This window comes from Montipora foliosa, chromosome 8 (assembly GCF_036669935.1).
Source record: "Montipora foliosa isolate CH-2021 chromosome 8, ASM3666993v2, whole genome shotgun sequence".
Classification (NCBI taxonomy): Eukaryota; Metazoa; Cnidaria; class Anthozoa; order Scleractinia; family Acroporidae; genus Montipora; species Montipora foliosa.
This window is the reverse complement of record NC_090876.1, coordinates 8,477,169-8,492,296: the sequence shown is the minus strand read 5'-3', so window position 1 is coordinate 8,492,296 and position 15,128 is coordinate 8,477,169. Positions and strand designations below refer to the sequence as shown.

Below are 15,128 nucleotides of genomic sequence, written 5' to 3'. Positions count from 1 at the left end.
ACTATGTTCAAATATATGACGGCACCTCCCATTTGTGGTCCTTATCTGAGGAGACTAAAGAATCTTAGGGCGCGTTCGATTGACCGTATTCCGGTTTAGGAATACACGGAATAGAAGTTAGAAATCCTGCATTTTTGCGGAGATTCACATTAAATTTGTCGAACACCTGTTAAAATGCTATTTTAAACATATCTTTATTACTCTTGTTGCTTCGAAACGCCAGACATAGCGTTTTAAATCATCACTCCACATATTTTTATTCCGTTCAATTGAGCGCACCCTTAGTATTATTCTGTACTTTCTCAAATCCCATAAAAACGATGCCTATGCAATTTTTTTTTGGAGGAAGGGCGGGAAGGGGGGGGGGGGGAGGTGCATTATGGGATTTGAGAAAGTAGTGAATGGTTGGGTGGGAGATTAATCCTCCACCTCCCGCACTGTAGTTCAATGCCCGACCAATTGAGTCCATCGCTTGGTGCAAGTGGACAGAGGTTCAAAGTCTGGCCCACCAACACTCCGTATCTTTAGATACCTTTGGAGAAATCACTGCCATTGTACTGACATCTGCCTTTCCAGTCACCCATTAGACACTTTTTAAAACATTTCCACTGTTCAAAAAGGGTTGGTGCAGAAGTCTCTATTTCAGTTTAGTGAGATCAAATTAATATGGACTAAATTCAGCCGCCTGAATCACTTTCTTAACCTCTTCACCCACAGAAGAACAACTTCAGTATAATACAATTTTTGGCAACCTACGTTTGAAAAATCCCAAACAATCTGTCAGTACTTAGAGCAAAATTATCACCACGTTCCATACATACCCGTTCAGCATACTCAGACGCAATCTGCGAGATTTCCTCCGATTGAAGTCCAAATACTGATCCAACTGTACTGGATGATAGTGCACCCTGAAAATAAATAATATCGGTAATCATTCGATTAATGTTCACAGAAAATGAACGTTATCTACACAAATGAATCCCCTCACTGCCTTACCTCTTTTCCTTCCATAACAGAAATTCCCTTCAGCAATGATTTTAGACGTTTCTGGAACAAAATTTGGGGAAATTTCAAAACTTCGGTACGGCTACATTACGAAATTTCAAGCAATTGGATTTTTTTCAAATCAAGACAACAATAAATGTAACAATTTTTGTTTATAAAATACAAAAAATAGCGGGGTGCAAAACACGTGTTAACATGTCACAGTGATTCAGATCGGAGGAGCACACGTAGTTGTGAAGTGTCTCTGTTCGGTGGTAGATCCAGCTAGAGTATCCACCAGAGACGGATTTAAACTAGTAGGAACCAGATGCAACCCTGTCAGCATTTTACACCAGTACAATACCTGCTCCACCACATATTCATCTTCTTCAGTTGCCGATTCTGACTTCACTCTTCCAGGGATGGCGGCCGCAGCAGCCTTTTCTTCTCAGCTTGTTCCTTTTCCTAATGAAAAAGGAAGTAATAACAATGGCATTTACAAGTACATTCTCGTCACTGATCATCAAATATCTCTACTGGTTGCAACAGAGAGAATACAGAGACTAGTACAATGACTACCGCTTCAGTTTTCATTTATCCTCCATCCTACTTTCACTGCCTATGGGTTCTATTCTGCATGCGCAACTGAGCAGCTCCCAGGTCACTTGATAGCTCACCTGTAGAGCCATTTGCAGCACAATCACATGGTCATCAGCTTAAATCCTATTTAAACCCGGCCATTTTTTCAACTTTGAGGATCGTTCGTTAAGAAAATCATGATTGTCTCTTAATTATTGACTTACTTTGTCTCTATGCTCTTTGCTAAATCCATACTGCCTGTGGAATTTTAACAATACAAATTTAGCACAGGTAAATAAAGAAACCAATGGAAAAGAGAAAGAATGGGCTCCTACTTTGGAAGTTATTGAATGTAACTGTGAAGCCACAGATGATTTTAAACAAAAAACTTAAAACAGTAATATTGTTTCAATAGACCAATTTTTGGATATATTAAAATTCAGTCCTAAACAAAAGGCATCATCACGAGGCTCTGGGGAATAAATTCATACAAAACCTTACATTTATTCCCCAGAGCCTCGAGATGATGCCTATTGTTTAGGACTGAATTTTAATATATCAAAATTGGTCTATTGGCTTTAGACCATTACAAAGAGTTAAAGATCAGTGACATTCAATCAAGGTGGAAAGAGCATCTCTATCATGACCCATGCTCCTCAGGAAAATGGATGACCACTCCACGCATCATAGTAAAATGAATAATCATTGTCATATTGTATGGGTGGTTTTCATGTAACATCACTGCTGCCACATTGGTTGGCAAAACCAAAAGATCTCTCATTGGCTCCTCTTGTTTGTCCACCAGAAATAATTATTGTATATTAAATAAATAAATAATATTATTGTTATCCGAGTCTCTAGAGATTGGTTGCAAATCACGTATTGTAGTTGACGACACGTTGTGCAACAAATGTTAAAACGTGTGTTGTCTGCTTCTAGAAACTGAAAAACAATAACTTGATGAATCATGTTCAAGTAACGGAAACCTGTTGAACAGAACATAGCTCATCTATATTTCCATCAACTTTTTTCAACAATTTCCAGTCTGCTGAATGGCTTACTTTAGCATCCAACATTACATGTATATGATACACAGTTAAACATTTTGTTGACCAACATTTAAACGTTGGACTGCTTGTCGTCAGGTTAAGGACGGTGCCTACTATTGTTATTGCGCATACGTTCTGCGCATCTCGAGATACTCGGATTTCCTATGGCTGGTGCTTATTAATACAGGGATATTTTGGCATCCAGGTTCAAAACTATGCGGAGGAAGCAGAACTTAGTATCTCGGTATCCAAAAAGGAAACTGGGGGTAACCGCGCAAAAATACCTTTGAATTAGTAGACACCGCCTTAAGAGGAGATCACCTTTGTAATGTGAATGTGTGATCTGTTGACTTGAACTCAATTTAGAAATTGTTGATAAAAAGTTTAATTTAACGGAGCTGTGTTATCAAAGCATAGTTAATGCAATGTTTATGAAACTCTCAAGTCTTCTTGTTTCATGTTTTTGTCTGTATTTTTGGCCTTGTCGGTACACAAAACACACCTTTTTTGAAAAGATAACCGATCAAATCTTTCGATTAAAATACACGCAACTAATTTGTGAACCTGTGCAAAGCGAAAACAAAAGATTGTGCATTGCCACAGTCAGTTCAACATCGATTGCGACAACGTTCTCGCGTTTTAAGGTTTTATAACCAGTCCCATGACTGGGAGTTGGCAACCAAATCAAACCAAACATAAAAATAACTGCTTAAAACATTGAAGCAAGGTTTGAATAAAACAGCAAATACAAAAGGAGGCACGGATGGGCAAAATTGGAGAAGATTGAAATGGATTTTGATTGGGATTTTTGAAAACTGTTCAGCCTAAAAGTTTTTCAAAGTTTATCTGTGTTGTTTGTAACTTAAATTCTGAATGCTCGACAGACATTTTTTTACCACAAAGCTTTGATTTGAGTTGTTTAAAAGAAAAGTACTTTCTGGCTTAACATTAAGTTGCATAGCAAGTAGGGGTGAGTAATTGTTAAAACTACACAAAATAAACTGCAGTGCCATGACACAGCACCTTTGAAGAGCTGGTAGGCATTAAAGGGGCACTATCATGCTTAATTTGCTGTTTTTAGGTCAAAAAATTAATGGGTAAAAACCTAATTAAATTAGAACTTAAGCTCACACATACAACTATCCTGACAACCCACTAACAAGATATCAAATATATTTATGGCACAAAGAGCTATTCATATTTAATTTTAGGTGTTTTTCTAAAGACAAAACTTGAAAGAACTCCGTGTCATGGCCAGTTTTTCAAGTTTCAACCCATTTCCATCTTCTCCATCCTTGGCCATAAACAACAAAGAATCAGGTTCAGTGCACTTCAATGGTCATTGGCAACAAAACTTCACCATTATTTTGTGGTTTTCACTGATGCAAGGACGTCTTTTAGTGATTTGAGGTTTGACTAAAATAGTGTGACACTGTTCCTCTAAACTCAACAATTAAGGATATGTCTCAATCCCATGTTGATTAAAGAGCTTTTGTGTTTGCTTGTGTGCTTACCAACCAGACTCCAGTAGCGTTGTTGGAACTCTTGTTTCTTTATGAGTTTAGAGATGGATTCTAGTTTGCGATACCTTCGACGTGGTTTGTAGGTTTCCTGGGACAAAAGATGAGTTATGAACATGTGTGAATGATAGGTAATTGGTAAAAAATCTCATGCTATAAACGCATCATCCAATTCATTGGCTGATGTGTTTGCCCAGATGTCACCAACAATAACCAACACACTACCAACTTGTTGGCCAAAACACAGAAAACAAGTTGGGTGCCCAACATGCCGAAGCACAACATCTGACTCTTGACCCTCCAGAGCAGCTATCTATGTTTAAGAACTAAAGCAACATATAAACAATGAATTAATCTCAAATGTTTTTGTTTTCACCCCATGTGTCAAGGTATTTCTTATCATTATGACTGAAGTTACAATGCATGACAGGACACACTTTTCTACGCAGTACTTCTGTTTTAGTTTTCCGTTCCTGTTGACATTGTTATCACATGTTAATTCAACAGCTGCATTCTTTAATATTAGCAAATACAAAATGAGTGGCAGGTCTGCAAAACCTGCAGGGCATTTACAGTGGCAAAATCTAGAGCCTCTTTCGGAAGAGCCTCTCTGGGAGATTGGTCAAGTATGTCCCAATCTGTAGCATCAGAACCCCTATCTAGTTATTATTCTTATAAAGCATGCACTCATCTTTGCTGCTAGCCAGCAAAGTCTTACTCATATCAACAGCCGGGAACAACCTGGAGCATACAACTCTCATGCTAGAACTATGTCACCATTATTTAAAGGACACCAGGACATTTTTAGATGAGCTTTTTAGTACCTTTCATATCTCATGACAGACCTATCTCACTCCCAAGGGTATAACATTATGTAAGGTTTGTGATTGGCTGGAAAGATCTTTTTTAGCTGCATGAGAAACCAATTTTCTAGTAACCAGCTGATCTGTAAAAATGCTAATTTAACAAATGTGTCAAAGTTGTATTGAGGTAAGGACAAACACCTCTCGTAAACATGATGTCTAAAGTAACTGTTACATCTTAATTAAGCTTCTTTAAAATCTTACCATCTCAGCAACTCCAAATATCATGCAACAATGTCCAAGTTGCAGAGTTGAACCTGTAAGTAAAAGAACAGGATCACTGAGAATAATGTCCTCTTGGGATGTATCAAAGAAATATCACTGCCTTTTTGGCTCAAGAATAATTGAAAGAGAATCACACTACCCCTCAAGCCATTATAAGCCTCACCAAAACAAACAAAAACCATCCTGCCTTTGTAATTTAAATGTCCAAAGGGTTGGACTTTTAGCCGTCTAAAATAAAGGTGTTACAGTTAAGCTATGTCACGCGTGACCTGAGTAGTTTTAAAATTTGAACTGCACATGTGCCAGTTTTGAACTTCATTCTTGAGATTCTGAATTTCCCGTAGATATTTTCCTTCAGTTGATAAATGGAAAATAAATTTGAAGCTATGAACTTCCCTTTTATTATAAAATAAAAGGTGATTGAAAAGTGAAAACTATTTCAAACATTTGATGAATATCATTGTTCCGTTATTGTGCATTTTTCATACAGCAACTTTCAGAAAAATCTCCCAGATTCCATTCAAACATGGAAACTCCAAGATTATATTTCAGTGACATTATTAGCTTGACTGTAAACCATACGTCTCGTCTAAAAGAACTTAATAACAGAACAAGTCACAGAATGCACACAGCCAATCCTCTTTTCTTTTTACTACAATTATCGTACTTTTCATTTATTATTAATTTTTTACAATGGTAACAAAATTGTCATTTACATTCGGCTATGCACCCTCTTAAGTTTTCTTTGTGCTCATCTGTTGTCCTGCAAACTTTGTTTTCACCCCGACTTTAGTACAGCTGGAATGCAAAAAAATCATTGCTGGAACTGAAAGACCCGCTATGCCCAGTATTATGAAGAGGATTCTTCCTATAATTATTGTTGTCTCACAGGGTTATTTACAGACTTTAAGGTTATGATGCAGGACCTCAGTTTACTGGCCTAACAAAGAATCTTACAAAATCAGACCATTTGCATTTGTGAAAGCAAAGGCAACAGATTACGTCTAAGATATTCCTTACACTGAGTTTTTGTGCAGACAGGAAATAGGAACTCCCACTCGACAGCAGATTTGGCACATGAAATGTGGCATTAAAATGTGTTTTATAAATGCTTCATTATTTTAACAGCTACATTAATTGCTGAGTGATGGGTAAATATAGGAACTTCCACTATAGCCAGCCAGATTCTAGATTAAGACCACTTTAATGCCCGGAGTTAAGTGAATTTCTCAACTGCCACAAGTCAGCTCTGGTAAATGTGTCCTTCTTATGGAGTCCTTGTAGCCTTGCCTGCAGTTTTGAATACCAAACCAGCCAATGATTTAATTCACATCCATGAGCTTGGTAACCATGTCTAGCAGTGGCAAATACCTGCCAGAGGGTCAAAATCAAACTTCATTCACAGGCAGTCCAAGAGCTAATAGTCTTACCCTGACCAAGCTTATGAAGCTTTAAAGTTGTACCAGCTTCAAAACAAAAACACAAAGTTTACGACAGTATTACTATGTAACAGGGATTGCAAACAGACAAAACCACAATTTTGGCAATAGAACAATGCCATGTTCCTATGTGCAGAACTTAGCACATATCTGAACAAAACTACATCCAAGTATGTACATAATAATTATTAAAATGATAAAATGATCATTATGATTGATGGTTTTGCTGTCATTTCGTGACCAAATCATTGAGAAAATTCAAGTAAGAAGGCCCGTTTCATCATCATCATTATCCTTTTATTCATTGGTGAGTAGGCCCTTTGCATGACCGTGTCACATGACCTTGTCAATTATAAAAAATGGTTGTGGTACAAAACGTGATTTTAGAATGGTATGAAACTTTAAAAATTGTAAAAGAATTGGGTACTGGAGGCAAAGTTTGCCCTCCAGCAGCTGCTTTCCATATAAATCTCACTTAAGCTTAAGTTTTTAAGCATTAAAATCAATGTAAAATCTCTCGTCTAAATGTCAGTGGCCTCAAAATTGACATTCTCACTAATTTCATCACGCTCCTTCCATTTCTAGCATCTATTTTGTACCACAACTATTTTTTTTAGGATTCAGGCCGCCGTCCACACATACCCAGATATTTTTGAATCTGCAGTTTTTTTCTTTGCGGATACGCCTTCTGTTCACACATACCTGCTGAATTTGCTGGCAAATCTGGAAATTTTTTAATACACTCTCCAAAATGGATATTTTTAAATCCACTAGGAATCCAGAACTGTGTGGACACTAAATCCAGATCCAGTTCCTTTCTTAAGATTGCTGCCGAGGGCTTCATGGCACATGCTCTCTTACCTCTGTCTCCTTGAGGAGTCCTGAGTACTAGATTGAATCCGGATACGTTTCGGACAGCCGTAGACAGGCAAATTTGATTTGAATACGCTACGTGTGGATGGGAATACTTTTTAATCCGGAGAATAAAAGTTGAGGATTCTAAAATATCCGGATAAGTGTGGACAGGTTCACACAAGGTCACCGTTCTCAAGTGACATGGTCACGCAAAGGGCCTATTCTTGGGTTGCACGTAATGTCATCATTTTGTAAAATCTGAAACTAAAGAGCCACCAAAGTTATTATCTTCATCAGGCATGAGAGGGGGTAAATTTATATCCGTGAACAACTTTTCAGCTCAAGAACATGCATCGTCTAGAAACAGTAACATTTTAAATTTCAGAGTTATGGAGGTGCGTGACATACAGCTATGAATGTGTCTGTCGAAAAATATATACTTACCTCGGGAGTTTTAGTCTTTTAGTTCCAGATGTTTACACTATTTTCCGGCCGCCATGTTGGTGTCCCTTGGAGGTACACCAAACATGGTGGCTCCATACTGGGCTAAGTAAATTTGTGCAAAATATTTCGACAAATATTTGAAGATCGGGAAAACGTACAGTCCTAAAACTTGGGGAAGTGTCTTAAATATTACCTCCTATAACAATGTAATTCCTTGACGGTTTATTCACTGAATAGTTTCGAAATATTTTTTTAATTGCGTGACGGTGCAACCCAAGAATTTATACCCCTTCAACGTGTGGAATGATAAACGAGTTTTAAACTAAAACTTGCCACTCTCCCATTGCCGCTGCCCAAATCCACCATCGTCGATCCTTGCCTTTTAGAGGTTTTTGCCGTTTTTATAATATTAGCAACTTGTCTCTCTGTCGCTGGCACATAACGAGGGCAAATTCTTCTCAGAGCTTGCGTGACAAACGGTACATTGACAAGAACAATTTCCAAGTGCTGTGGCTCCTGTGATTCCAACAACTACTTTGCCAAATTTGCATGATTTCTTGGGGATCTTGTTGTCTTCTTGGAGCTCTAATAATACCAACATGGCTTTCGGAGTCAATTCCTCTGAAGAGCACAGGAATGTTCGATTTAAACAAGGACAAATAAACAACGACGAAAATATTATGAAGAGGACTCCAAACTATCGAAAAGAAACACGAGAAAGGAAAATTTTTGCTCTTTTGAGGAAAGTTCCCATTCCATTTAAGCCCCGATAATCTCAAGAGTGAAGTCCTGCAATTTCGCTTGTTGATTCTTCTCGGCCAACTCAACTGCAATGGTGGGTCTGTGCCTTCTTCTAACTCGTGTACCGGTGGGGAAGAGATTTGTATTCGCGAATGATTTTCGCGTGAAAAACATAAAGTCATAAAAATCCGGAGTAGATTGCAGAATCCCGACGAAAACAAAAACCGAAAATTAAAAAAGACCCACGAAATTCCTTAGTTTTCCGCTGTAAAGTCACTACTCCTTTTATCGTGGGTGGGGTAATAGTGTTACATCACAGCCTCGCTTGCATGCAAAGGAGTATTCTTGAGGGAGGGGGTGAAAACCAGAGCTACTGTTGGGGAAATTTGACACTCCTTCACGTTATTCAGGGACGGAGGAGCGTATTTTGTATTGAGGGGGCTAACAAGCAAGCGCCAGAGAGGCAAACTTGTAGGGGGTTCTTGAAGCTCGCAAATGTTACTTTCAGAATTCTCGACGAGATATCAAAAAAAATAAGCGGGGATCATCGGTAGAATGACAGATGTTTTACTTCTTATTTTTACTTTCTGCTTGAAATTGAAAGGGCTAAAATGGCAAAAGCAATAAATTACTAAAGGTGGAGTTTCTTTCCGATTTTTAGAATTTTAAAATGAATAATTTTCAGGGGCCCCGGGGGTAGAGCTCAAAACACAGGGAAGTCGTCACCAAGAATGGGGAGCGTATCGTGACAGGACAAAGTGAGTCTATTCATGCAAACACACAAAACTTCATCTCAAAATTTTAATTAAACCACAACTACTTTTTCAAATGTTACAAACCATCACTTGCAAACAATTTCAAGCATGCATTATGACAAATCTTCGGTTACATATTAATAATTGAGTTTTACAAAGCAATTAAAAAGTAAAAGGTGAAATTATTTACAAACTTTTCACTATTTTGGTGTCTTCCTCGAAGGGCAATTTGTTTTACGAACTACTTTGTTTACTACCTTTAACACCACCTCGGGGTGTGGTTTTTAGTATTATAATTTTTCACAAAGTAAAAATCTCTGAAAGTTAATGAAAGTTAGGATCCAAATTTCACCTCAACTTTCCTGATTGGTTCATTTCATTCAATAATTGGACCTCTTAGAAAACAAGACATTTCCTGAGTCTTTTTTGTGATTGGTTAATTTAACAACAAACTTCTTTTTGATTGGTTCATTTGGATCCGTAGATGACATCAGCAAAGTAGTTGAATATCAACTCACCATTTTTATGGTTTTCCACCAAAACCAATATTTACAAGAAAAATATGCTCGATGGCGCCTTTCAAACACGATCCTGTGCTATCAGTTTACAATGGACTTTATACAAAAAGTACAAGTGAAGCATAGAACTAAAGACATTATCAGTACAAATTCCAGTTACTTAAGCATTGAATAATCAAAAGTTCATTGGGAAGAAGTGCAAGGAGCTGAGCTTTGAAATGTTTTACACAGAGACAATGGACACTTCAAAAAAGTTGTTTGGTTTACGAAATAGTTGGACATTTTGTCTTTGTGAAGCTATTTTTGGTAAGCTGAATTTTAAATGAAATTGCTTGTACGTCACAGTGTAATAAACAAAATTTACTGTCAAATTTGTTTGACTTTGTTGCTCTTGTATTGTTCATTCATCTGTTACATTTGAACCTATAATAATTTTGTTATTTAAAAAAGCTTTCACGAAACCATGGTCCCTTTATATTCAAAGGGCTCAGAAATATTTTAACCTTCAGTTTTTCTCGTACTGATTTAGTTACCGTCCTAACTTCAAACTTTCAATTTCGTAAGCTGAAAAACATCGAAATGAAACGACTGCGTGTTTTTAGGGTTTAAGTTTATTCAAACTAAAACTTTGCAATTAATATGCTCAACTGGCTTTATTAGTTGCGAGGTTTAAGTTCTTTAGTTTGCAATTACTGTGGTTTAGTGCTGCTGTTAAATGCGCGGCTCCTTTATCAGTTAACTCGTTACCCCTGAGGTTTAAGCTGTTTAGTTTGCAATTACTGTGCTTTAGTGCTGCTGATAAATGCTCGCCTGCTTCATCATTTAACTTGTTATAACAGAGGTTTAAGCTGTTTAGTTTGCATCCAGTATTCACAAGAAACTTTTGCACTTCTTTTGCACCCAATGAACCAAGATTATTCCAGTGCAAATCCATACACAAAACTCCCGAAGCATTTTCTAAGAAATGCGAGACAGCAGCAAAGTCAACAGGCCCGAGTGAACAGCGACTAAAATCTACGGCGTTAAAGCCAATTTGCTTAATTTTGGTTTGTAACACTGCCTGCTGTTTTTCATCATCAATCTCGTACAAACACTTACATAAGTTCAGTGCTAGGTGTCTGTCTTCATAAGCTGGCCAACAGGTAAATGTTTTTGTCTCTTCTAACGAGTCATCAGCCATCATTTCCCCTTCGGATATCTCCTCAGTCGACATTGGAAGCAGTTTGATAAAAATGTCGCTGTTTGAGCTCTTTCTTTCTGGATCAGGCTCGAGTAATCCAGCCACAAACTGCAGCACCATTTGCCATGCACCATCGTTAATGTGTTTTGACACAAAGTTTTCGAGTTCCCTTTTACTCAAGGACTCCACAAGATTTTTTGCAGCGAAGAATTCCTGCAGCGTTAAGTGTGTGAAGCAGTACTGGGCTTTCGGCGGCTCATTAAAACGGGATTTGGCGCCGGCTGGCAATCTGTGAAGAAGTCCACAATCTTCCAAACCACTAACTTCGCCTGACTCAAAGAGCAATCTTCCTTGTTTTATTCCCTCAAAAGCAATTTCTCCCAGTCTCTTGAAAATCTTTTTGTGAGATTTTGGGAGCTTGTTAAACGGCAAGTACATATAATCTTTGAGATTACCTTGAGCGTTGCTTTGCCGATTGTGTTTGAAAAAGAAAATCTTTACAACCATCGTGTAAATATAAGTCATTCTTGTCGGCAGGGTGTGTGCTGTATCAGTGAGACTGATAATTTCCCAAAGACAAGAACAAATAAGAAAACAGTTCGCTGGGATGTAGCACAATGAAAACAGGTTCATGTTCGACTTAATGTGTCCCCAAATTTTGTCCTTTGCGTCGGGAACTCCTTGTGTAAACTTTTCGACATAGTCTTCAACCTTTTCGGACGTAAATCCGAGGATTTCGACTGTTCTATCAAAGTTCACATCTGCAATACAGGTCACTGCCGTTGGTCTTGTTGTTGTCATTATGTTTAGACCATCAAGAAGTTCTCCTCTGGCTAGTTTGTTGAATAAAGCGGAAACGGGCATCTTCTCCTCCAAGCCATTCTTGTAACATGTGTGGTCTTTTCTAGCGATATCCTCTTTCGCAGAAAATTCATCGACTCCGTCAAAAATAAAAAGAACTCGGCTGGGGTTTTTAATAATAAAATTCCACATAGAATCATACAACCGCTCAACTGTTTCTGCTTTAGCCAACAGTTCACGGAGACTAAGCAATAGATTGCTTGTAAAGCGCCTGAATTTCAGGAGGAACACAACAACGTGTTTTTTGTCATCTTGATCTCCATTAAAGGCTTCACCAGATGCCCACATTCGAAGGATTGTAGTGCTTAGCAATGTCTTTCCTTTGCCAGGACGTCCGACAACAAGGACATTCTTGTGTTGTTTGTCAATGAGATCGTCTGGCGTGGCGTACAGACAGTCCTTAGAATTGGGCGGGTATTGTTTGAGCTGCTCGCTTCTGTTTTGCGCAAAGACATGAAAAGCTCTGCCTTCATGGATTGCCACATTGACATAAATTTGATCAGTTTTTAGATCATTGGGTTTTGGGCCTTCGCCTGGCTTCCGTCGAAAAGGTTGCTTCAAGTCATGGAGTTGCTCCGTGGAATTTAAGCAATCATCCTTCATTTTTTTAATGGCTTCTGTCAGTACAAGTTCCTCTCGAGCGAGTTCTTCCGCTTCACCCGTATGCAGTGATGAAGGAGCATTTTGGACAGTGACGGCTTCCTGCACTGCAGGTTGACAACCACTTTCTACCTTAGTTAACGGTATTTCTTCTTGAGGTGTTTCCTGTTGTTGATCCGAGTTCGATCTCAAATGATCAGCATAAAACTGTCGATTGTCCATAAAAGTTCTTCCTTTCTTAGCTCGTGATAAGATCCAGAGAATCTCCACGAAAGCAAAAAATGCAAAAATGCCGTTAACCATTGCCACAGCATTTGTCCAAAAATTCTTTTTCGTTGCTCTCTGGTTGATACATTTGTAAACTGTTGATTGTGTCTGGTTGCCTCTCTCAACAGGACAGGTAAAATCTGCGGGAAAGTGCCCGGGATAGAGTAAGTCGGTCTTTAGGGAGACAATGAAAATGATCCCCAGAGCAAATTTTGCGGCAAGTTGAGAAAAATATGCGAAGAAAAGGCAACGCCTTCGGATTCGTCTTCGATTGCTCAACCTCCGTTCCGCATCTCTGAGTGCGCCCTTGAGTCTATTAACTGTGGACTTGATGCACAGGGAGTAAACAAGGGACACCAAAGAAATCGAGAAGAAATTAACAATGACGAAGGGGTAGAGAGGAATGCCGAGTTTGTAGAATTGCTTTTGGTACTGGTCGAAGCACTTTCCTTGGATAAAATCCTTCTCGCTGGTGGTTTTCACATCGCAGCCGACGTCGAATCTTGATTCGTTGATCTCCATGTCTAAAAATATCACACTCACTATGCCATCAAGTAAAATCCAAGAGAAAACTGCCACATAACTGAGTATGCTAACAGTTTCGGGAATAAACAAGTCTTTGAAATTCATTTTGATTCGTGTTTGATCCTTCTCGATTTGCTTCTGGGCTGGGTGTGGCGGAAGCAGTGGAATTGGCGTCTTTATAAGGCCAAGATTGACAGCAAATTGAACGTTTTAATTGATCTGTCTAAATAAGGCATGGTTTGAACATGCAATCAGATATTCATTGACCCGCACTAACCTCACTTTGCAAGCTAAAAACAAAACTAGTTGCCAAGACTTCAATAAGAAAAGATCTAATCAGAGTGACAAAAAGAGTTTTCGAACAAATCCGTAGTGAGTCATTTTGAAAGTTTAAACAACTAATAAAATAGTTTTAACTAATGCACTGTTCTTTTTTTTTTCTAACAATATGCACCCCCCGCCCCCTTCAGTCCGAGTCACGTTTGCGTTGATATAATCACCCAAAGATCAAATTCTTAGAAAGAGCTGGAGAACACTTTATCGCCTATTCTTAACTCAGTTCAAGTTTTTCTGTTTTCACCAAAATGCAAGCTCCCTTCACTCCGACTCTTGTGTGTATACGAATCACTGCAAAGGTCAAATTCTGAGAAAGAGCGAGAAAACAAAATTATCTCTTTGCCGACCTATTCTTACTTTAAAAGGTTTTTTTTTTCCAAAAACTACTTTTGTAAATTGACTGAATGCCGTTGACGCTTGTAGACTATTCATAATGTATTTGTTTTGAAGCGATTGAAGCCGAGTTCGGTTATGTCTTCCGCGATCTCTTCAGTCTTGTTGCCCCCAGGCCGAATACCAAAACTCTGAAAACATCTCTGTGTAAAAAATTCAGCAAAGTATAAAGACAAGTTATTTTGCAATAACTAAAGTGACCTGAATCATCTAATTGTCGGTCTAGATCTATCAATGCGAAGCCGGATTTTAAAGTCCAGTTATGGGTCCGTACCTCTTTTTTGACAGGAACGGACCCAAATTTTTCTGTAGTGTAAATGCGCCTTGAAAAATCATAGCCGGACGGTGTTGTGCAACTAGTTCTGAGTAATCATGCAGACACCTAGGCAAGTTAACTTGTGTTGCTAAGTATGGGCCGTAGTTACCACAATAATAAAAGAGTTTGAAATAGTTCAGACAATTAAAGTTGGTTCAAGTGTCGGTTGCGAGATAACACAGACACTTAACAATTGATTCAGCTTAGGCAAAACGGTTTATTAGGCTAGCTAATGAACTGATGAATTTCGATTAAACGAAAGACCAAGGTACCACTGGTGCGGTATTTTAACAGTATCGAGGTTTTTTTACATACATTTTACTTAAAGTATTTTCAGGTTAAAAAAAGTGGTCATGGTTGGTGTGAATAAAATGTAGGTTTAATTAATCTTTTCTAAACACTGTGTAATTGACATCCGTGATAAAAGATGGCTTTAAAAATTCATTTGGCCAGAATTTCATCTTGTTTTCATGAAGTCAGTAATTGTTTTTCTTCGATTGACGATGAGTTGCTACTGATCGAAATTTTATATTTCAACAAATTAGGTGTGCTATTCCATGGATCCATTTTAACATTTCATTTAATGAGAGTTCACAGCCACGGAGTGCTAGCCTTTTACAGGATATGAATATTTTACTGTTTTTGTCAGTAATTTTGATGGATTATCATAAAGTTGAG

At 38.2% G+C, this 15,128-nt stretch overlaps 2 protein-coding genes across 7 annotated transcripts in view; both read right to left on the bottom strand.

Moving 5' to 3' along the window:
- The window catches only part of LOC138012963 (coiled-coil domain-containing protein 93-like), a 298,808-nt gene that overhangs the window by 23,149 nt on the left and 260,531 nt on the right, over positions 1-15,128 (bottom strand). The window contains exons 1-8 of one of the 6 annotated variants that reach the window (XR_011125126.1): positions 8,292-8,980; positions 5,937-6,591; positions 5,200-5,252; positions 4,127-4,223; positions 1,788-1,821; positions 1,349-1,449; positions 997-1,047; positions 822-908 (exon numbers count right to left, since the gene is read on the bottom strand). Coding sequence is in view for 1 of the 6 variants with exons in the window: in XM_068859909.1 (XP_068716010.1) it covers positions 835-908; positions 997-1,047 (125 nt within the window). In the remaining 5 variants the exon portion in view is untranslated. The other 5 variants (XR_011125123.1, XR_011125127.1, XR_011125125.1 and 2 more) reach the window with 5 other exon arrangements.
- Positions 9,487-13,799, bottom strand: LOC138012952 (protein NLRC5-like). The gene has a single exon (XM_068859896.1). It carries the CDS (start codon positions 13,508-13,510, stop codon positions 10,616-10,618), a length of 2,895 nt encoding a protein of 964 aa, XP_068715997.1. The 5' UTR covers positions 13,511-13,799; the 3' UTR covers positions 9,487-10,615.

Coding starts and splice junctions, on each gene's coding strand:
- LOC138012952 (XM_068859896.1), bottom strand. CDS start 13,510: ATGAATTTCAAAGACTTGTTTATTCCCGAAACTGTTAGCATACTCAGT.